This window comes from Psammomys obesus, unplaced genomic scaffold (genome assembly GCF_907164565.1).
Source record: "Psammomys obesus unplaced genomic scaffold, mPsaObe1.curated_primary_1811, whole genome shotgun sequence".
Taxonomy (NCBI): Eukaryota; Metazoa; Chordata; class Mammalia; order Rodentia; family Muridae; genus Psammomys; species Psammomys obesus.
This window is the reverse complement of record NW_026588752.1, coordinates 12,858,626-12,881,778: the sequence shown is the minus strand read 5'-3', so window position 1 is coordinate 12,881,778 and position 23,153 is coordinate 12,858,626. Positions and strand designations below refer to the sequence as shown.

Here is a 23,153-nt window from a genome sequence, read left to right as displayed (position 1 = left end):
TGGTGACACCACTTCACCCAGGCCAGGGTCTGGCAGTGATGTAAGTCTTTGGGAAGTCAAGATGGGATGAGATGTAAATTACCACCCAACTGTGTGGCCCATTAGCCTCACAAATCCTTCCAGCCCTGGAGACCAGGGGACAGGTAGTCAGTCAGCTCACGCTGTCGCCAGAGCAAGGGCTGTTTGGCAAACAGTGCTGGAAGAGTTAGCCATACAAATAGGTAAATTAATTTTCATTCTTATTTCACCTCAATCAAAAGTGACTCTGGTTTGGATCATAGAGCTAAAACATCAAAACAGAAACTATAAAATGTCTAACAGCAAAGATAGGAGATTCTATTGGCTGTGGTGTAGCTCCATGGTAGAGCACTTGTCTAATACACATAGGTCCTGAACTCAATCCCAGCACAGCCATAAAGAAGTAAGCAATAGGGCTGGAGAGATGGCTCAGTGGTTAAGAGCACTGTCTGCTCTTCTAAAGGATCCGGGTTCAATTCCCAGCAACCACATGGCAGCTCACAACTGTCTGTAAACCCAATTCCAAGGGATCTGACACCTTCACACTAATGCACATAAAACGAAATAAAATAAAGTATTAAAAAAGTATATTAAAAAAAAAAAAGTAAGCAAGAAAGCCAGGCAGTGGTGGCGCATGCTTTTAATCCCAGCACTCAGAAGGTAGAGGGCAGCCCGGTGGATCTCTCGAGTTCTAGGACAGCCAGGGCTACACAAGAAATCCTGTCTTGGAAAACAAAACAAAACAAACAAACAAACGAAAAGGGAAGGGTGGACCTGATTCAGCCTGATGGGTATCTTTATAAAAGGGGGGAATTTGGACACACACAGAGATACCAGGCTTGTGAGCACAGAAAGACCGAGTGACAAGCATGCAAGCCAAAGAAAGGGGGCCTCGGGAGAAACTGTATGTTCTGTAGCTTTCATCTCAGACTTCAGCCTCTAGAACTGTGGTAAATGTAGTTCTGGAAGGGTTTCCCTTTGGCCACCTTAACTGATAGTTCAATACCTGACAAAGATGACAGCATGGCTCCAGAGCAAAGGCTTGTCCACAGGTGTTCGTAGAGCCTCAGTCATGGTGTCTGTGAGATGGCCACAATTCAGTGTTTGTTGGTGGATGAAATGATAAACATACTCCATCTTGTGGAATATTATTCAGTAATGAAAAGGAAATGAGCTACTGATGAATGCAGGGAACCTCAAAACCATACCAACAGAAGCCAAGGACACAAGGGCATGCACTGTCTGACTCTTCTTATATGAAATGCAAGAAAAATCTAACTTGATCTGTAACACCGGAAAGCCCACTGGTGGCCATCAGGGCATGGAGGGGAAGCTAGGTGGGAAGGGTAGGTGGAAGGGTCTCTCTCTCATATGGGATGTTCTGTATCTTGGCACCCCACTGGCTTCTGGCTTCCATGGGCACTTGAACCCACACAGCACACATACAGACAAGACTATGCAAGCTGGGTTTGGTGGCACACGCCTTTAATCCCAACACTCCGGGAGGCAGAAACAATAGGCAGGAGTTCGAGGCTAGCCTCCTGTACAAAGAGAGTCTAGACCAGCCAAGGCTACACAGAGAAACCCTGTCTTGGAAGAGATAAAAAAATAAAAAGAATACACAAACATGCACGCACATACACAAATAAATAATAAAGCTGGTTGTTTGGTTGGGATCCTAGAGGTGGAACCTGGGACATTAGACATGCTAGGAAAATGCTCTGCTGCTGAGCTCCAGCCAGCTCCATATTGAACTTTCTTTTGATAAATACCCTTACAATCATAAGTCTTAGAGAGCTTGCCCAGATGTGCTTCCGAGCAGGGCAGTAGAGGCGGAACGGCATCTGGAAGAATGACCACAGTATTGTGTCGCCACAGGACGTACGAGGAGGAGACCAGTGAGAATGAGGCAGTAGCTGAGGAGGAGGAAGAAAAAGAGGAAGAGGAGGGAGAGGAAGACGTCTTTGCTGAAAAGGTCTCCCCAGAGGCAGAGGAGTGCCCAGCACTAAAGGTAAAAAGAGCCAGCCTGAGGAGATCGTTTCTCATCCCTCTGTCTGGGCTGTCAGAAAAGGCTCTCAGTGTCAGGGGACGGCTCCCCAAGTGGCCAGTGTACTTAGAAATGGCTGTCCCTGCACACTGAGTCATATTTGGAGACGACAGTGCACCAAAAGGGCTGAGGAGTCCCTACCTTTTCTTCTGTCCTCTGTGGCTTCCCTATCTCTCTGATCAGATCTCAAGCCTTGCAGTCTTAGTTCAGAGCCCAACTCTGCCCCTGCCCTGGCTGTGTAGTCTTGGGTAGCTGCCTTCAGTCCCACCCAGCCTCCGTTTCTTCATCTCTAAAATTCACGCAGTAACACCAGCCATGCTCATAGGCCTGGGAGCAGAGAGCTCTATTCTCAGGGCCCTCGGGATGCCCGCAGCTAACTCCCATATTGTTCTTGAATGGAGCTATGGGACAGAGCTTCCAGCATCTGGCCAGGGGGGTCCTAGAACAAAACTCTTTTTCTGACTTCTCTACATTGAGGAGTGTCTCTACAGTTTCTCCCACTAGAGGGCGCTTTTGTCACACTCAAGCAGGTGCTGTTCCTGCTAAGACAGTTATTATTTTCTGGACCATCTTTTCCTGGTGCCGGCTCTGTGCAGGCAGTAGAGAACATGGTGGTCTCTCCATTTGTTTGCTTGCTTGTTTGTACAGGGTCTTACTCTGTAGCCCAGGCTGGCCTCGCACCCAGTTTCCTGAGTGCTGGGATTAGATGCCTGTGCTACCATGCCTGGCTTTATCATAGGCTTATTGCCAAAAGGAGGTTTCCTAGTTGCCTCCGTAGTTCCAGAAAAGCATCAGAGTACTGGCTAGGACCACGGAGGTCTTGGATGTAGCTGGTGCTTAATTACGGAGGATGGTGGGTCAGTGCACTTGAACCTGAGCACCGCCATGTCTCCAGGAGCTGGTGGTGCCTCCTGTAGCTCCCAGCAGCACATGGGGTGGGAAGGTGGGAGTAGGCACTCTGGCTTCCGTTGCTATTCTGTAAGTGCAGCTGATGAGGCCGGCACGGTGACAGCCCAGGAAGTTCATCTGTACCCGTGGCCAAAAGTGAAATAACAGAAGTGGGAGTTGCCCAACAGACCAAGGGAGGGCCCTGAGACTCAGGGGACGCTGGTGTAAAAAACCTGACTTCTTCCTCAGGTGGACAGAGAGACCAATACTGACAGCGTGGCCCCATCCCCCACCGTGGTGCGCCCCAAGGACCGACGGATGGGTGCCCCTTCGCCAGGGCCGTTTCTTCGAGGGAATACCATCATCCGCTCCAAGACCTTCTCACCCGGACCCCAGAGCCAGTATGTGTGCCGGGTAAGCCAGCCGTGATGCCTTCCCCGTCCCCCAGAGCAGCCAGGGGTCTGCTTCAGCTCTGGCTGAAATCAGGGGGTCACTCTCACAGCATGTCTTACTCTCAGTGTGTCTTGGCCATTTTCTGGTAGGTTAATGCCATAGAATTTGTTTTCCCTTATGTGGAATACACAGAGGCCCACCTCCTAGGACATGTTTGCTTGCTTGCTTAATTGATATGAGAAAATTCGCTGCCACGTGGGACTGAGTGGAAGGCTTAGAGGGTAAGAGCATGAGCTGTGCAAGCGTGAGGACGTGAGTGAGAACATCCTAGCACCCATGTGAAAGCCAGACATGGTCGCATGTCCTGGAACCTCAACACTGGGACACAGAAATGGGTGGCTCCCAGGACCTCACTACCAACCAACCTAGCCGAAGTAACAATGTTAGAGTTCAATGAAAAGCCTTTGTCTCAAGGGAGAGGAAGCACCGAGTGGTAGGCGGCGATATAATGCTAGGTATAATGCTCTGGCTCCGTATGTACACACGCATACGTACCACACACACAGAAAATTAACTTTTAGAAAAGACTGACTTATTTTATGTAGGAGTGCTCTATCTGCATGTACACCTGCATGCCAGAAGGGGGCATCAGATCACATTATAGATGGTTGTGAGCCACCGTGTAGTTTCTGGGAATTGAACTCAGAACTTCTGGAAGAGCAGTCAGTGCTCTTAACCACTGAGCTGTCTCTCCAGCCCGACAAACTTTGTAAAGAAAAAAGAATATGGGCTGGAGAGATGGCTCAGAGGTTAAGAACACTCGCTATTCTTCCAAAGGTCCTGAGTTCAATTCCCAGTAAACACATGGTGGCTCACAGCCATCTATAGTAAGATCTGGAGTGTAGGCAGAATGTTCTGTAAACAATAAATAAAGCCTTTTAAAAAAAAGGATACAGAATATGCCATGAAACAATATAGCTGCAGCCAAGAGGAAGAGGGTGGCTTCAGGTGTGATTTTAAAATGTAAAGGTACAAAACAGGGCACAGCTGTGAGCTCAGCAGGCTGAAGGCAGGGGAATATGGAGCCTGACTTCAGGGTCAGGCTGGGCTCACTATGAAAAAACAAAAACAAACAAACAAACCTGGAAGCCATGTTACCTACCAAGACAGCCACAGCATTTACTTCATTATTGTTCCCTTTTAACGGGGCACAGTGGCACATGCCTTTAATCCCAGCACTCAGGGAGGCAGATGCAGATCACTATGAGTTTGAGGCCAGCCTGATCTACAATGTGAGTCCAGGATAGCCAAGGCTCCCCAGAGAAACCTTGTCTAAAAAAAAAAAACAAAAAAAAAAATCCTTCCTTTTCTTCAGTATAGAATTTTTGTGTGTGATTATTTAGCAAACAAAAGGATGGACTTCATTTATTGTTTTGTTTTGTTTTGCCTTTAATTTTATGTCTCCGGGTACTTTGCCACTTGTGTGCCTGGTGTCCAGAGAAGCCAGCAAGAGGGTGACAGAGCTTCTGGGACTGTAGTTACAGACAGTTGTGAGCTGCCATGTGGATGCGGGGCCCTCTGTAAGAGCAGCCAGTGTTCTTAACTGCTGAGCCATCTCTTCAGCCCATATCAGAACTTATTAAATGCCAGGAGTTTAAAATCTAAAAAGCCAAGTCTGGTGACAGTGGCCAGAAACTAAAAATCTTAAAAAGGTCCAACCAGGATAATGGGTCCACCACATTTGCAGGAGGAAAGCTGTTCTCATCTTGTCTTCCCAGAAAGTTTTTTGCTTGTTTGTTGTTTGTTTGTTTGTTTGTTTGTTTGTTTGTTTTTTGAGGCAAGGTTTTTTCTTGTAGCCCTGGCTGTCCTGGAACTAGCTCTGTAGACCAGGCTGGCCTGGTGGCAGTGGCTTTCCAGAATGTCCTTTAACCAACTGCTTTCTCTTTATTTAATGGTCTCCTTGTATGTACATTTTAAAGGCTCTTTGTGTATGAACACCACAGCAAGATGCTACTGGCAGCTTTGGTTTTGAGTTGCATTGCCACATAACTGTCTTGTGGCTGTGTACAACACAAAATATGATAGAAACTCACTGGCTGAGTGAGACAGCCCGCCTCACTGTAAGAGCTCCAGGCTATGGTAGGTGTGGTGCCATGAGCCTGGGAGGAACTGGCAGAAGGACCAGAAGTTCTAAGTCATCTTTAGCTACCTAACAATTTCAAGGCCAGCCTAGGCTACGTAAAATCCTACCTCAAAAAGAAATCAAATGTTCTGGGGTGTGGGGGGAGGAAGAGGGGCAGGGGGGCAGCTTTTAGATAGACAAAGAGTGAGAGAGACAACTAAATATGGTGGTGGAAACCTTGATCGCTGGATTAGAAGGGGCGAGGCAGAAGATCCTAAATTTAAGGCCAGCCCGGTGTATATAGCAAACTCTATTTAGAGACCAAGCATGGCTTGGGTGTGTTCCACACCTACCTATAATCTAACCAAGGGAGAGCTGATAAGGCAGGAATACCAGGAATTCAAGACCAGACTAGGCGACCACACACACACACACACACACACACACACACACACTGCACCTTCACCCACTTACATACATTCCCAAAAAGGATAAGTAAGGTCTGGAGGTTTAGCTTAATGGAATACTGCTTAGCAGCTTAGCATAGGCAAGGCCCTGTGTATTGGGAGTAAAATAAGGAAAGGCATGGTGACCAGGCCTGTAATCAAAGGCACTATACTTCCTGTGAGCTCCCTGCCTCATGTCCACACCCTACCCTCCCTTCCTCACTCACTGTTCACACCCTACCCTGCCCTTCCTCCCTCCCTCCCTCCCTCGCTGTTCACATGCCGCCTTCACTCCCTCATTATTCAGTTTGCCCTCTCCCCTGTTTCCACCCTATGATGAGGTCCTCATCCCTTTCCTGGCTATCCAAGCCCTCCAGCCCTTTCCGGGCCAGCCTACCTTCCTTCATGCTATTGTGCATGGAAGGTCTGAGCATCTACCGGGTCTAAGGGATCACTGGTTGCTTGGGCTCTAGAAGCAGCCGCTACAGCCATCCTGCTGTGAAGGTAAGCATGCCTAAGATATGTGCATGCCTCACCTGAGTCACAAGATGAAATGATGCTTCCTTCCCCTGTCCAGAACCCCACATCCCCCTTGAGGCCTAAGAATCAGTAAAAACAGACCTCCTTCCTACCCTTCTAATCCAGAAGACACCACACACTGCACTAACCTGGCTGTAATGGAGAGAGGAGGGGCAATTTCTGCCATCCCAGGAGCCTATCTCTAAGGCCTAAAGATATGAGACTGAGCGGAAAGGTTCATCTTTTCATCATCTCAAACTGCACAAATTAAGTTTACCGGGTTTATCACCTTAGTTCCCCCAGAAAACCTCCCCTGGAGTCCTTCCCAGTGAAAATAGAGGCCTTCTCTCCTAGGTTAAGTCTCAAGCTAATCATTCAAGCCAGTCAGCATCTGTGGAAGCCATGCAGGCCCAGCGCCTATGGGGGGCAAAGCTTATAGGAAGTGTGGGATTTCCTGAAGTCATGGAACACTGATGAGCCTCTGTGTTCTACTGTAGGGTGCTGGGGTTAAGTCAGCTCACAAGTGTAGAGAGAGAAAACCAACCAGTGCTTAGAATGGGGGGGGGGGGCGGGGAGAGTGGCCCTGAAGAGTTAAAGAAGCCTTTAGGGTAACAGCCAAGACCTCAGCTTTTACAGATCAACTACCTCGTCGATTTTCACATGCAGTGAAAATCAAATTCAAACCAATGGATGCCACTCATCGGAACTTACACCAAGGGAAATCAGTGGCTGGCTCCACCAGGGGAAATTAATGCTCGACTCCTTTTTCATCGGGATTAAGTGTAGATGTGATTTTGTTAAGATGGGAAAACAGAAGTGTATCAGTGAAATATTACTCATTTGTACAACCGGTCCATCAGTCATGTATAGCCAGCTCTCCTTCTTTGTTGAGCATATATGTGTCTGTGTGAGTGTATACCAAAGAGTTCGGGTGTCTGCGGAAGCCAGAAGAGGCTATTGGATCTCCCGGAGCTGGAGTTAGAGGTGTGAGTTGTGGCTGTGAGTTGACAGACATGGGTGCTGGGAACCAAACTCAGGTCCTCTGCAAGGACAGCGAGGGCTCTTGACCACTGTGCCATCCGTCCAGCCCCAATAGCCGTCTGTTGTCAGCCGTCCGTCACAGCGCTTATGTTCAGTAATCTTTATTTCACTTAATAATGTCCCAAAGAACAAGAGCAGTGAGGCCTGCTGTTGAGATGCAGCCGAGAGCTGGGAAGTCTTTCCTTGGTGAAAGGGCGAACATTCTGACTTGAGGAAAGAAAAACTATCAAATGCTGAAGTTGCCGAGATCTGTAGGAAGATCTGCCAATCTCTGATGGTGTTTATTTTGTTAATCAAAGCTTTGTTGTTTCTCCTGACTCTTGTAAACGCCAGGGCTGGTACTATCTATGGCTTCAGGCATCTGATGGCATCTAGGGTTGTGTCTTGCAAGGGCTTCCCGCCACCACCGGCCACATGAACTCTGATTGCTGTTGCTGTTTTCTCTGCTCGCCATTGGTGGCATCTCCCTGAGACGTGGGCAGATGTGGTACATTTGTGCAACACATGCGACTAGCCCGCCTAACTGTGAAAGGCACAGTATTAGAGAACTGGGTTGGGTGGAGATTCAAAGCCCAGGGCAATTGCATGCAATTGACAGTCTAGTCCTGGCCTGGTTCTAGTTGTAAGGGAGATCATAAAAACGGGACCTGAGGCCCATCAGCCTCCCTTTGAAGAGACCAGGCATCTTAATGACCAAGAATCACAAAGTGGGACTTTCCTGTCCTGGGCTGGAGTCGCATCTCCAACTTTAACAAAAGCAAATGGGTTTTTCGTTCTTGTTTTGTTTGGGGGCTTTTCCAAAATTTTCTTTGATCTTTCGGTGTGTGAGTGAGCGGGGTAAACATGTGTATGTTGTGTGGTTGGGATGGGATGTGCTTGTGAGTATGTGTATGGTCGGGATGTGTGCGTACCCTTATATGTGTGTGTGCACAGCATGTGTGCATGCTTTCATGCCTGCACACAGAAGCCAGAGGAGGACAGCCAGTGTCCTGTTCTATCACTCCTGCCTTATTCCGAGACAGGGTCTCCAGCTGAACCTAGGTCTAGGCTGGCAGTGATCCTCCTGTCTCCAACCCTGAGAGCACTGGGCTTACAGGTACGCCTGTGACCACTGCTGGCTTTTGACATGACGGTTAGGCAGCAAATTCTGTTACCCACCACATCTCCACAGCTGCAACCTGCTTACTTATTATTACTCTCCCTTGAACTACACTTCAGGGCCCACTGCATTTGTACCCATTTCACAGATGAAAAAACTGGGGCCACGTGTGCCCACCTGCTTGACTTCAGGGCACAGAGCTAACTCTGGAGCTTGCTACCACCTCCTGCCATTCAGCCACACCTCCTGTAAGGCTTCCTGCGGCCTGATCATAGTTCCTTCCACTAACTTCACGTCGCTTGCTTAGTTGCCTTGTCTTGGGGTCCCCACTGGATTTCTAAATCCAAGACAGTGAATTCTAGTTCCTGCCAATTTCCACAGCACCTGTGTATTGTCAGCAGAGTTTGACCAAGTGGATGCAGTCTTCCAGCATTCGCTCCCTGTGTCCTTATTTTTATTTATTAACCATGATCATTTTATAGCACAGAGGAATTAAACCCAGGGCCTCAGCTGTGGCAGGTACTGAGCTACCATAACTCTATGCAGGCATGCTAGTACCTAGTGAGCTATAGCCACAGTCTCTTTTACCTTTTATCTTGAGACAGGGTTTCATTCTGAAGCCCACGCCAGCCTTGAGTTCACTCCAGACCTCAGGCCAACCTTGACTTGGTAATCCTTCTGTCTCAGCCTTCCCACTAGCTGGGATTACTGGCCTACAACCACTAATGCTCCCTGTGACATGGAGTTACTATACTTCTCTGTCTCGTTTCTTTTTTCTACTTTGTTAAAAAGGAGCAGTAATAAGACAGGGATTTTTCTATCATGTGTGAGATTAAATTTATTGGAGTGTCTGCAAATAATAGGAAGTGACGTGCAAAACTAGCATGATAGTACAGTTGTGTTATTCCAGCATTTAGGAGGTTGGACCGGGAGATTCAAGGCCAGCTTTAGCTGCATGGATGGTCCAAGGCCAACCTGACCTACATCAGATCTCGTCTCCAAAAACAAAAACAAACAAAAAGTGAAGGGCAAGAATGAATATAGTAGCCAGGCAATGTGGCGTGTGCCTGTAATACCAGCACTCTGAGAGGCAGAAGCAGGCGGATCTCTAAGTTTGAGGCCAGCCTGGTCTATAGAGTGAGTCCAGGACAGCCAAGACTATTCAGAGAAACCTTGTCTTGAAAAACCAAAAACTGCTGGAGAGATGTTTCAGAGGTTAAGAGCACTACTTGCTCTTTCCAGAGGTCCTGAGTTCAATTCCCTGCAACCATGTGGTGGCTCACAACCATCTATAATGAGATCTGGTGACCTTTCTGGCCTTCAGGTGTACGGGCAGGCAGATCATTGTTTACATAAGAAAATAAATAAATCTTAAAAAAAAAAAAACAAAAGAAAAATAAAAACCAAAAATAAGATAAAATAAATAATAAAAATATAGGGTTTTTTTTTCCACTGTCTAACAACTTGATCTTTAATAAATATATAAACATCTAGGTCTTAAGGATCAATTGTCCTGATAACTTTTTTCTAGGGAAGTATGACACATTAAAAAAAGGGGGGGCCCTCTTTTAATTGAAGCAATGAAGTGTGAGGCTGTCTGCAGGTTCTTCATGCAACCAGTAGGCTCCTCTACCTTAATTTCACGGTGCTGTGCACAGCCCAGGTCTGTGGTAGCGCACTGGGCCTTGGCATTTCCATTTGGTGATCTCTTCTTGTGAAGTGTGAAACCGTCTTTGTCTCTCTGGAGCGTCTTGTCTGAGTGAAACTATAAGGCACTGAGCATGGAGTTAGGGGTTCCACCCATGTGGGCGCCGTTTGTGTCACTATTTATTACCCTGTTTCTGGTCTGGTTCAGACTCTGCCTGGCACAGGACCTTTAATGTCATTGTCTTTAATGTCGAGGAGTAGCCGTGAAAATAATGACACTAGTAGCTTCTCAGGAGAGCCCCACGGTAGTGACTGACAGCTGCCAGGCAGGTGCAGTAGCATAACCCATGTTAACTGCTTCTTTTGGAAACAAGACTCAACCAAGAAATCACCCTGTCCTCACCTGATGGAGAAAGACTGTCGCAAATGAGAGTGGGGGCCCTCTGGGGGAAACATGAAAAAATGAGCAGTGGAGGGATTTGAGTGAGGAAATGCCCGAGCTGAACTTTGCAGAAGAACTCTGTACATTTCTTCTCACTCCTTGGCCTCCTTCCGGCCCTGCGTCTCTTTACTTGCAGTACTGAAGATCTGGTGTATGCCAGGCCCGTTGCTATACCACTAAGCTCTATCTCTGGCCCTGATACATGTCACACACACAGTGGTTCTATTTGAGTCAGAAAGGTGAGCTCTCTAGATGACAGGGACAAGTACCTGTAAATAGCCCTTCGCATGGTAGAGCAAAGGGGCGGTCTCCTACAGTGGTCCTGCTGTTGTCAGCCCTGCCAAGCAGCAATTCAGTGGCTTTGGGTGGGTTCTATGCCCTGTACGTAGCATGGTGACGGTCCTAACATAGCGCTGTGAAAATGAAGCAAGGTGCCCCGTCTAATTTAGGGCCATGTGGAGGCAATGGCACACACAGTGCGTGTTACCGAATTTAAAGGGATAGGCAGTTCAACGTTTGGGTCAAATTTAAGGAGGTGATTCCCTTCCTGTTCCTGCTGAACCTTCCAGAACACACACTTTTTTGAGGGTTTTTGTTGTTGTTTGGGTTTTGTTTGTTTGTTTTTGTTTGTGAGACAGGGTTTTTCTGTGGCCTTGGCTGTCCTGGAACTCACGCTTTAAACCAGGCTGGCCTCGAACTCGCAGAGATCCACCTGCCTCTGGCTCCCTGAGCGCCGGCATCACAGGGGTGCGCCATCTTTTTTGTTGTTCTTGTTCAAGAACATGCTTACCGTGCCTCACTTCTGTTGGCATCTCTCTTGCAGTTGAATCGAAGTGACAGCGACAGTTCCACTCTGTCCAAGAAGCCACCTTTCGTTCGGAACTCCCTGGAGCGACGCAGCGTCAGGGTGAAACGGGTAAGAGTCGCCTTGAAGCTCTTCGTGTGTCCGCTGCTCTTCACTTCCGGGAGACCTGTGGACAGCCAGGGGCTGGCACGTCAGGGGGAAAGGAGAGTGGGTGAGCCAGGGTGGGCAGGACCCGCCGCTAAGGTGCTTTCTTCACGGTCCTGATGACCTGAGTTCAATCCTGGGAACCCATGTCTAAGGAGAGAGCCAGCTTCACGAAATTGTCCTCCTACCCCTACTTGTGCCCCATGCATGCATGTACAGGCACTGTTGGGTGTGCACACACACACACACACAATGATAGTTACACACCTGTTCACTCTGAAAGGGTGTAGTAGAACTTCTGTGTTGAACTTTTTTTTTTTGTCTCTAAAGTTATGCTTGTCAGGGGCTGGGGAAATGCTCAGTGGGTAAGAGCACCTGCTTCACAAGCATTCAAGTTTGAAAGCCCACATAAAAAGCTGGGGGTCGCCTGTGTTTTCCTGTAACCCCAGCAGCATGCTGCTTTGTCCTCTTATGGGGTACCTTGTACATGGGACACACATTGTGTGACTGTGAAAGTGTGTTCCGTAAGGGGAGGGTGCCTGCGCTTAAAGGAAGGCAGGTCTTGGGGTTCAGCGGACGTGGATTTCTGGGCTGAGCACCTTCTCCACCCCTACAGCCTTCATCCGTCAGGTCGCTACGGGCAGAGCGCCTGATCCGCACCTCGCTGGACCTGGAACTGGACCTGCAGGCCACGAGGACCTGGCATAGCCAGCTGACTCAGGAGATCTCGGTGCTGAAGGAGCTGAAGGAGCATTTGGAGCAAGCCAAGAACCACGGGGAGAAGGAGCTGCCTCAGTGGCTGCGTGAAGATGAACGCTTCCGCCTGCTGCTGAGGATGCTAGAGAGGAGGGTGAGCATTGGCTGGCTTCCTGTCATCCCACTGCGGGTCCTCTGAGGGTGTTCAGGGACCCAGGAACCCCTTCACTTGGCTCCACAGGCATTTTCATGCATGTTTTTGTATGAGTGCTTCTGATTCAGTCTCACTCATCATTCATCCTTTGTCAGATCTAGCAAGCGCCTTATCCAGGTGGGCCGTTGCGCTCAACAAAAGGCTGAAGCAGAAGGATGGGTACCGGGAGTTCAGTACCTACCTAGGCCATATAGTGAGTTCTAGTGTAGATTAAGCTAGAGTGGAACCCTGACTCCATACTCGAAGGTTCACGATGTGAGCACAGCCCGTTATCCTTCTCCACAGAGCAGATCCCATGGTACAGACTGTCCATTGCTGACAGCAAGCCCTCTAGGCAGGAGGACCCTCTCCCATGTCAGACCCTGGTTTGCTTTGCCTCACAGGTGGATCGTGCAGAGCACAAGAGTGAGCTGCAGACAGACAAGATGATGAGAGCAGCGGCCAAGGATGTGCACAGGCTTCGAGGCCAGAGCTGTAAGGAGCCCCCAGAAGTGCAGTCCTTCAGGTGAGTCGAGGATCCCAGGCCACTTCTGACACCCAGCCCACCTCACCCTCATCACCTTTGCTGGCCTCACTGTTCCCAGGCCCAGCTCTTGGGCACTGCCCCTGCCGCTAGCAGAGCCGTAACCTACACGGGGACAGATGTTCATCCTCTGCAAGGCTCCCACCACGCTATGGGCAGCGTGGTGCTCTGTTGTCGCTCCCCACACAACTCAGCCTAATTTGGTGCGATCCTCTTGTTTAAGGAATGAGCCACCTGCTTCGTCCTTTCCTCTGAGCCTGTCCGGAAGTGGTGGAAGGAGGGGATGGGGAGTGGGGTGCTGCGGAGACTCACCCAGCTTCCTGGCTCTGCTTGCTTGCCTGCCTGATAGGATCACAGCTGTGTTCTTGCCTGGCTAGACCTACGCATGTCAGAGGAGGGTCGGAAATGCCATTTGGCCTAGGCCTCCCAACTCCGAAGGACTTCGATTCATCCTCCATCCACTATATTGTAGGTTCAAGGCCAACCTGGGTTTCATGAGACCCTGTCTCAAACACATGAAAAACCGAAATAAACCAATGTTCACTTACACAAAGACACACACTCACTCACAAATATATGTCTATGCATGTGTTTTCTGCCTTGAACAAAAAGCAATTGAGCATGATTTTGTCTGCTATTTTGCTGCAGGGGGTATTTGACAATATTTGTTTATACTCTTTATATTTTTTTTAAAGATGGGTCTATATGGCTAAGACCTCAAAACCATGGACCCAAAATATGTTTGTCCATCAGCTTCTCAAGTTGCTGGGACTAGAGGCATATACCGCCATGCTCTGTGTCCACAGATTTCAGATTTCACAGCCAGAGTTCAGGCATGCTAAGAGCATTTGAGAGCAGCCAGGGCTATCACTAAACATCCTACTAGAGTGTAGCTCAGCAGCAGGCTATGCACTCAGCAGGCCTGATGCCCTGAGTTTCAGACCCAGAACAGAAAGACTCATCCTGTCCATGGAGAGTCTGAGTGAAGTTGAAACACCTGTTTGCCATCACAGGGAGAAGATGGCCTTTTTCACCCGGCCGCGGATGAACATCCCAGCTCTCTCTGCAGATGACGTCTAACCACCAGAGAAGTGTTTCCGTTGTTGCCCAGGCCCATGCTGTGAAGGCTGACTGTGGCTAAAATTATTTATGAGGCATTATATGAAGGTACCGAGTCACATGGCCCCAAGAGCTCTTGTTGGTTTGAAGACAGATTTTTTTTTTTTTAGTTCAGGTTTTCTTGTTATTATTTAAAACAACTATAACAACAACAATAAAACCAAACAAACAAACAAAAAAACCAGCATTAAAATGACAAGATTGTATAGTTTGTATATTTAGGAATGTATTTTTGGGAAAGAAAAATTTAAATGGACTAAAGCAGTGTTAAGCAGCTGCTATTCTTAAAATTGTCTAGAGTTTTCTTTTTGTACAGCAACAGCTTTTAGAGGTTTCCCTGCAATAAAAAAAAAAAAATCATGTTTGAGGGACAATAATCCTCAAAGGAAGTCTCGCAGGTGGCACAGCACAGCTAACCTGCCCTAGTTAACGTATTTTGTACAATATTACAAAGAGGAGGATGTACAGAAACCATGGGGGATTCCAAGATTGTCCGCGGATCTTTGTGAGCTGTGATGTGTCTTTGATGTGGCCACCTGACCTGAAGCAGGCAGCATGAAGCTGCCTGAGCAAGGCCAGCCCAGACTGGTAACAGGCCACACCCATCTCAGATGCCCAGTGAAGCCGCTGTCAGAGGAGGGGAGGGCTGCGGAGAACCGCCTTTGGATCTATCTCTATCAATAAAGTGGCCTTTTAAGAAACAGTTTCTTGTCATTTGTTTCCCTTGAATCCTTCATTTTTATTTCTCTGGTTTCACCCCACTCCCCCTCCCAATCCTGGAAAGTTTGTTTTCTTTCCCCTTTTATTTTTCCGGTTACACTCATTGGTCCATTAGATTCACGTGACGGCTCAGCTCTGTATGAACCTATGGATTGGTGGCCTGTGTGTGTGATCTTGGCACCTGAGAGGTAGATGCAGGAGTTCTGGGCCATCTCAGCAACATGAAAACCTGTCTTAAAAAAAAAACTGACACTGAAAAGATGGCTCAGAGGTTAAGAGTACTGTCTGCTCTCTGGGTGACCAGGATTTGATCCCCACCACCCACATGGTGGCTCACAGCTATATGCAACTCCAGTTTCAGGGATTTGACACCTTCTTCTGGTCTCTGTGCATACCAAGCATGCACATGGGGTACAGACACACATGCACACACAAAAATAAGTGTTTACTGGGACTAGAGAGGTGGCTCGGCAGTTAAGAACGCTTGCTGCTCTCCGGGGGACTGAAGACTGGTGAAGGGCACCCAGTCAGCTCACGACCACCTGTAACTCTACCCGCACTCGTGTTCATGTGCACATACCCTCAGCCTTCGACACACAAGCACACATAATTCAAAGTAATAAGTTTAAGCCTCGTTTTTATTATTTTAAAGGGTAGTAGCTAACTCTAGCAAGTCCAACAGCTACACAAAAGCTGTAGAACCACACCTTTCCCCTCACCGCAGACCTAGACACTCTTTAAATGTTCATTTTCAGATGGTTTATCTTCACGCTATGCTAGCCAGAAAGTATTATCATGATCTTCCCTATTTTATGTTGGGTTTTGTTATTTTGAGAGAGGGTCTCACTATATAGCTCAGGCTGACCCCAAACTCAAAACAATTGTCTTGCCTCAGCCTCTCTGGGATTATCAGTATGATTTCAGTGTGCTTTTTTAAATGTGGATGGATGGATGGATGGATGGGGGTATATTTGTTTTTATTTTATGTGTATGGGTACTTTGCTGGGTGGATGTTTGTATACCACTTGGGTACAGTTCCTATTGAGACCAGAAGAGAATGTTGGATCCCCTTGGAACTGGAGTTACCGACAGTAGTTAGCCACCATGTGTGTACTGGGAATTGAACCCAGGTCCTCTGGAATAGAAGTCAGTGCTCTAAACCACTGAGCCATCTCTCCAGCACCTCAATGTGCTTTTTATTTTATTTGGTTATATATTGACACCAGGTTGGTCTCACACTCACTCTGTAGTCTAGGATAGCCTTGTTTGTTTGTTTGTTTGTTTGTTTGTTTGTTTTTTAAAGATTTATTTATAACTATGTCTGAAGGTGCCCGTGAAGGACAGCCTCTAGAGTAGTATCCCCTGGAATTAGAGTTACATGGGCCATCTGACATGAGTGCCAGGAACTCCAGTCATCTGGAAAAGTAACAAGTGCTCTTAACCACAGAGCAGGGTCTTGTTTATTTTATGTTTAAAAAAGGGGGTTGGGAGGGGATCTCTCAGCCAGGCACACTGGAACATGATTTTAATTGCAGCATTCGGGCGCCAGAGTCAGACAGATCTGTGTGGGTTCGGGGCCACCTGCTCTCCATAGCAAAATCCAGGACAGCCAGGGCTACCATAGTGAAACCTCTCAAGAGAAAAAAAGAAGAAGAAAAAAGAAAGAGAAAGTTAGAGACAGAGTGTTGGTGTTGGGGATGTGGTTCAATAGGAGAATTTTTACTTAGCAAGCACAAAGCCCTGGGTTCAATCCCAGCACTGGAAGAAAAGATTTTTTTTTTTTTTTTTTTTTTTTTTTTTGCTTTTTTTGAGACGATGTTTCTCTGTGTAGCCTTGGCTGTCCTGGACTCACTTTGTAGACCAGACTGGCTTCGAACTCACCTAAATCTACCTGCCTCTGCCTCCCTAAGTGCAGGGATTAAGGAAGAAAAGAATTAAAGACCACTTCTCATATAGCCCAGGCTCCCTTTTAACTCATTATATAGTCAAGGCTGACCTTGAACTCCTGTTTCTGCTCTCAAGTTCTGGGATTTCAGGCACGGGTTACCATGCCCAGCAGGGATTATCTTGAACTCCTGATGCTACTGCTTTCGCCTCCAAAGTGCTTGGACTTCAGTGTGCTTTTCCGCAACATCCAGGTCATTGCTTATCTATATATATGCTACCCAAGTTGGGCATGGTTATAATCCCAGTACTTACAAGGTCGTAAGTTCAAGGCCAGCATGGGTTATATAAGTGCATTCCAGACCAGCCAGGGCTATGAAATGGGACAGTCTCAGAAGATAAAAATGAAAATAAATGCTGCTCAGTTCTCTCTTTGCTTAGCCTTTCTTATCCTTTCTTACCGGATAAATTACTGCATACAGTTTGAAATGCACTATCAGAGCTCCACATAAACTAAAAAAGTACCAACAAACATTTTCTCCTTGCATGCTCCTTGTCTCCAGTACTTGAAAGACAACAGAAAAAGACAAGCCTTTGGAAACTAAGGCCCTGCATTGATTATCCAGTGTCTTCTATTGTGGCCCAATAGAAGACAAATTACTCTGTGTTGAGCCACAGTAGTGGCTTATATCATAGATGCTTCTGGGATAATTCATTTTTATATCTTTGGCCCATAACATTATCAAAGCTATTCTAAGCTATTGACTAAGTAAATGCATTAATGGGAATATGGCAAGAACAGTCATCAATTACCAACCATAGGATAGTGGGTATATGAAACTGATTGGAAATAGCAGGTCTCCAGATTTGAGGCCAGCCTGGGCTATGTAGTGAGTTCCAGAACATCCTGGGCTACACAGAGAAGTCAGGAAAACAGCAACAACAATAAAACAGAAAGATGGGTTTTATGGGTTCTGTGTTCATTTCTGCACCTTGACAAACAGAGGGTCTAGGTACATGGCCTCCATGTCAGTCCAAGCACAGGGTAGCTTTGGCCTATGGCTCCTATCCTCCAGCCTCCCTGACCCCAACATCAGCTAGTCCTGCTCCCGCCTCACTCGCATTGCCTCCTGGATCCCGCCAGGGGGCAGCAGAGGGCGCGCCCTGGAGGGCTGGCAGCTGTAATAAACCCGGGTAGAAATTTCCGCTTCCGGTCAAAACTAGCCACTTCCGCTTCCGGCCACTTGGCGTGTGAGTCGCTTAGGGGAGGATGGACGGTCTAGTGGCTCAGTGCTCCGCGCGGTTGCTGCAGCAGGTTTGTCCCTTGGCGGGGCAGAGGGCTCTGGGCCGGGCGGCGGCGCTTGGGAGGCCCACGCTTCCCCAGCGGTTTCCTCTTGACGGGGAGAGGAGAATCCATCCCTGGCTGAGCCGTGCGACCGTCACTCAGAGGAGAGAGGGTGTCTCTGGTGGACAGCGAGGCTCACCCTGCGGGCCGCGCACGTGTGCCAGGTGGGGCAGGGCAGGTGTGCTGTGGAACCCAGCCAGAAGCTCCCCAAGAGGCCTCCCGCGTAGGTCCGGGACAAAGCCACAACTTTAGAAAGCGAAAGTGGATTCAGTCTCGTTTTCGTTTTCGGGCCCAGCTACGAGTGATAGGAATTCAGTCTGCCCAAGTCTGTCCTGTTACAGCAACTGCTTTATGCAGATCAGCAGCCCCGATATTTAGAAGTTAAATGGACAAGCTCTTTGGTGCTGTGACTCGGGTTTATTGTAGCAGGTGCTGGAGATGGGGGGAAATATACCGGAAGTTTACTTAAACCCAGCAAAGACAGACGCTTGAGCGATTTTGAATATGACAAAAGATGGAAGCTTGTGTTGACTCCTTTTGTCTCAAAGGGATCGAACCCAGAGCCACGCGTGGCTGAAGTAGGTAGGTCCCCAGCTCTTACTGGGTTTTTGTTTTGTTTTGTTTTAGTCCGAGTAATAAGATTTAGGCATATAGACAGTATGTAAAGCCGGAATCTTGCACTCTGACTAAATCAGGTCGCATTATTGAGCTGCTGTGTTTGAGAAAGTGTCCTGCTATGTATCTACCCTAGGCTGGCCCCAGTCTTACAGTACTCCTGCCTAGCAGTTGGGTGTGCCACTATGCACTTCATGGAGCACTGCTGTCCCTCATTCCCAGCTCACGTGTGTAGACTCAGTTTTATCTTATAAAGGGTAATCGCTGATGTTAGTAAGTCACTGTGCTCAAAGGGAAAGTCCGTTCTCCTAATCTGTGCCATCAGTTGTGGAGGACTGAAATGAGGAAGCGAGTCTGTGATACAGTTTGCCTTTATCTTGGAAGCATTCGTATGAACTGGACTGACCTTTCCCCTACAACAGGAAAAGGAGATTAAATCCCTGACTGCAGAGATCGACCGGCTGAAGAACTGCAGCTACTTGGAACTTTCTCCGAGTTTGGAACAGCTACGAGAGGAAAATTTAAAATTGAAGTACAGACTGAATATTCTCCGAAGGGTGAGTGCTCTGGGTGTCTGCAGAAGTATGCACTACAGAGACTGAAAAGAGGAGTTTGCTTAAGAATGGGTTCCTGCGTAAGGCAAGTTAGGACTCAGTTAAGCAGGAATGGAACGGTCCCAGCTTTCCAGTACCCTTTGCAGCTGTTCATTATGCTGCCTTATAGAATGGCTTGGGAACTGAGATTTCTTCAACAGCTTATGCCTGTGTTTTCAAGGAAATATTTTGTTTTAAATCGTTGCCAGTATGGTAAAATAAATTTTCTGTCATTTATTTGGCTTTTGTACTGAAACCCAGGAACAAACTAATGGGATATTTTAAAATACACTCACTGATACATAGTGTCTATGCTATTAAGTTACTTACTGTATGTTTTGTTCCATCTTTTCGGTCTGTTGTCATTTAATGTTGCAAAAGTTTCCCTCTCCTCCTCCTCCCCCCCAACAGTCCACTATAGGCTCAGGCTGACTTCAGGGCTCTGACATCTGAGCCTATCAGTCTTTCTGCTTCCATCTCTAGTACTGAGTTTACAGGTGTCCTACCATGCCACCATTCTAATAGCCTTACAGTACAGCAATGGCTATCAGTGTAGTTTGTTTGTTTGTTTTGTTTTTTAAGCTTACCTTTCAGTTTTTTGGCCTGCCTTTCAGGTTTGCTGATGACACATCCCGGAGTGTTACTTCAGCCTCATAATTGTTCTCCAGTGCATGTATTAGCTTTGGGGTTGCACAAGGGCTATTTCATATACTCAGCTTAGGCTGCCTGACCGATCCTTTGAAGTTCTTTATTACCTGCTTGGGATTAGCTGTGCTGCTCAGACAGCTTCATCTTTGCATCTTCTAACACAATTCCTTCCTCGTGGACTCCTCACAAAAGAAACACCATTTTGGTTACATCATTTATTCTGCATTTATACTGACTTCTCTGTTGTATTTACTTTAATTCAGTAGTGTTGTTTGTGTGTGTGTACATGTTTATTACAAAAGATGCCAATATCTTACCAGGTTTTGTCTGTTTGTTTCATCTTATTTTTCTTAATGCTCTCTTTTGTTTGAATTCTGAGAGCCACTCTTAAACTTTACAGGGGCTGCCTAGAAAGGTAGCAGGGAACTGAACCCTAGACTCTCAGAGTCAGGCTTAAGATTATCAATTGACCTATCCAAGCCTCCCTTTACCAGTTTTGTTTTTTCTTTAATTTATTACTGATTTCTTTGGGACCCTAAGAGTATATTTAAATAACATTTTCTACCTACTTTTTATTTTTACAAAGTTGTTTTACCTCTGTGTCTGTTAGCAATGTTTTTGTAAACATGTACAAAATTACACCATTGAGAAACACACCTTGTATTGAGCCTTAAGGAAAGCTGACTGATTAGAACTTTGTGGAGGGGTTGGAATGTAGCTGGTCCAGAGCCCAGTTACAGTTTATCTCAGACTATCATGAGCACCCTTAATAGCCATTCCTTGCCCACCTCAGTATCTGATCTAAAATGTTATCAGGCTTTTTGATGAGTTGAAGAATTTTGCCAGGCATGTAATCTCAGCATTCCAGAGGCAGCCATTTCTCTGAGTTCAAGGTCAGCCTGGTCTACACAGAGAGACCCTGTCTCAGAAAAACCAAAAGAAAGATTGTAGCTTGATAGACTGAGGCAGGAAGATTGTTGCAAGTTTGAGGCCAGCCTGGGCTGCAGAGTAACCCTGTCTCAAAAAAATAAAAACTAGTATGTGTAAATTTTTTTATTTTGTAGCAAACAACGATGAGGGTAGGACTTGACCCTAGATTCCTGTACACCTGGTTTGTAATCAATCACTAATCCACATAAAAGTAATGATGCCTGTTGCCATAATATTTCACACTGTTGGTCTTTCGGGAGTTTGTTGTCATCTTGAGACAGGTTATTATTACTATGTAGCTAGCCCAATCTGATTGCTCTTCCTGTCTCAGCCTCCTAACTGCTGGGATTTGAGGTGTGAGCCTCTAGGCCTTTTTTTTTTTTTTTTTTTTTTTAAATGTAAGAGTGATTAGTTGGTCTAGGGGTAGCTCAGTGTTAGAGCTCCAGCTTCATGGCACACCTGAGGCCCTAGGTTCATGTCTTAGTACACAGCAGGTGTTTTCATGGTGCTCTGTGGAGAGCGTCTGTTTGCCCACTCCTGTCAGGAGGGCTCTGGGGTGTTGGATCCAGGACCTCTGCTAAGCCTGTGCCCTGCTGACAGGTCCTATCCCTTTTTTTTTTTTTTTTTTTTTTTTTTTTTTTTCCTTTTTTGAGATGAGGTCTTACTGTGTAGCCCTCATTGGCCTGGGTCAAGCTGGCCTCTTGCTTTCTATACTCTGTTGCATTATGTGCTTTGATAACATCCTACATGGCAGGTGTGATGCCAGATATAATGGAGAATACTATGAATGAAATACTTCTCTACATTCAGCAGGCTGATGGTTTTGTAAAGGTGTAATGAGTGATAATAAGAGTAATTATAGTCTATCTAAATATGCTCCATTTAAAAGTTGTTGAGAAATCATAAGTAGGACTCAGCCCAGAGGTTACTTACAGTGAGGCAAAGCCTGTGTTTCTGGTATAGCCCTGTCACTCTAGGTTCCTCTCCTGCCCTGAAATGGTCGGTTCTGGAGAGAATCTGGCAGTTGTTCTGTCCCATTGAGTTCACTGTCAGTGCTTGGTGTAAAACACCTTAGGACTCATGTCTGTTTTCCTTTTCTTTGCTCTTTTTCAAAAGAAAAAAAGAAAGAGACAAGAGTCTCTCTATATGTCCCTGGTCACTATAAAGACCAGGCTGGCCTTTAACTAATAGAGATCTGCCTGCCTCTGCCTCTGAGGTGCTGGGCCTCACTCTGTTTTCTAGTCAGTCACCACTTTTTACTGTTTATATTTTGATAAGGCAAATACAGAATTGCCTGACTCTGTATGTCCAATGAATGTCTGAGAATCCTGTTGGTGTCTTAGCCTTCCCATCCTGGCTATTATTCTACAAATCTGGGGAAGCTTTGTGTGATGTTATGGTATTTCTCTGAGACACTGTGTTCTTTTCCTACAGAGTCTTCAGGCAGAAAGGAGAAGACCAACTAAAAATATGATTAACATCAACAGCCGCCTGCAGGAAGTCTTCGGCTATGCCATTAAGGCTGCATATCCAGACTTAGACAGTCCTCCTCTGGTCGTAACACCGAGTCAGCAGCCCAAGTTCGGAGACTATCAATGTAATAGTGCAATGGGTATTTCTCAGGTGGTGTATCCTTATGACTGGCCCTGGTTGACTTGATTCTCTTACACATTGTCATCACACCTGTGAACATAAATAACAGCAAAATTTTGTGTCTTTAAGAAAGGGGCCACTTGCCACATGGAGTTAGGGTGTGGCTCAGTGAGAACAGTAGTTACATTGTTTTGTCTTGGTACTTCTTGCTGGGTTCTGGATTGGTGTATGTACTTAATGACATTTGGAAAGTGAAATTAAAAGTCAACAAATTATTGCCAGTCATGCTGACATGCCTGGGGACTGGGGCAGGAGAATTGCCACAAGTGAAGAGCGGCCTGGGTTAACACAGATGACCCTGTCTTTTTTTTTTTTTTTTTTTTTTTTTTTTTTTTTTTAAGAGGCAAATTTCTAACTATTACCACCACCAATTATTTGTTACAGCTAGGATGTTTTTGGAGCAGACTTTCTAGTGTGTTCTTTCTCTGCCTTTCTCTCTCTGTCTCTGTTTGATTTGGTTTTGGTTTTTTGAGACAGGGTTTCTCTGTGTAGACCTGGCTGTCCTGGAATGCCCTCTAAACCAGGCTGGCCTCAGACTCAGAGATCCACTTTCCTCTGCCTCCAAAGCGCTGGGATTAAGGGCATGCACCGCCTTTTTCCTT

General features: G+C 46.7%; 2 protein-coding genes across 2 annotated transcripts in view; both read left to right on the top strand.

Annotated features, from left to right (window-relative positions):
* The window catches only part of Wwc1 (WW and C2 domain containing 1), a 144,326-nt gene extending 129,460 nt beyond the window's left edge, over positions 1–14,866 (top strand). Inside the window, exons 18-23 of the mRNA XM_055604602.1 lie at positions 1,897–2,029; positions 3,203–3,367; positions 11,486–11,578; positions 12,228–12,461; positions 12,905–13,026; positions 14,058–14,866. Coding sequence (XP_055460577.1) covers positions 1,897–2,029; positions 3,203–3,367; positions 11,486–11,578; positions 12,228–12,461; positions 12,905–13,026; positions 14,058–14,124 — 814 coding nt within the window. The 3' untranslated portion in view covers positions 14,125–14,866. The remainder of the gene's footprint in view (positions 1–1,896; positions 2,030–3,202; positions 3,368–11,485; positions 11,579–12,227; positions 12,462–12,904; positions 13,027–14,057) is intronic.
* A 3,139-nt stretch (positions 14,867–18,005) lies between these two features.
* Rars1 (arginyl-tRNA synthetase 1) overlaps positions 18,006–23,153 on the top strand; it is a 30,924-nt gene continuing 25,776 nt past the window's right edge. The window contains exons 1-3 of the mRNA XM_055604842.1: positions 18,006–18,082; positions 19,150–19,284; positions 22,333–22,521. Of these exons, the coding sequence (XP_055460817.1) occupies positions 18,038–18,082; positions 19,150–19,284; positions 22,333–22,521 (369 nt within the window). The 5' untranslated portion in view covers positions 18,006–18,037. The remainder of the gene's footprint in view (positions 18,083–19,149; positions 19,285–22,332; positions 22,522–23,153) is intronic.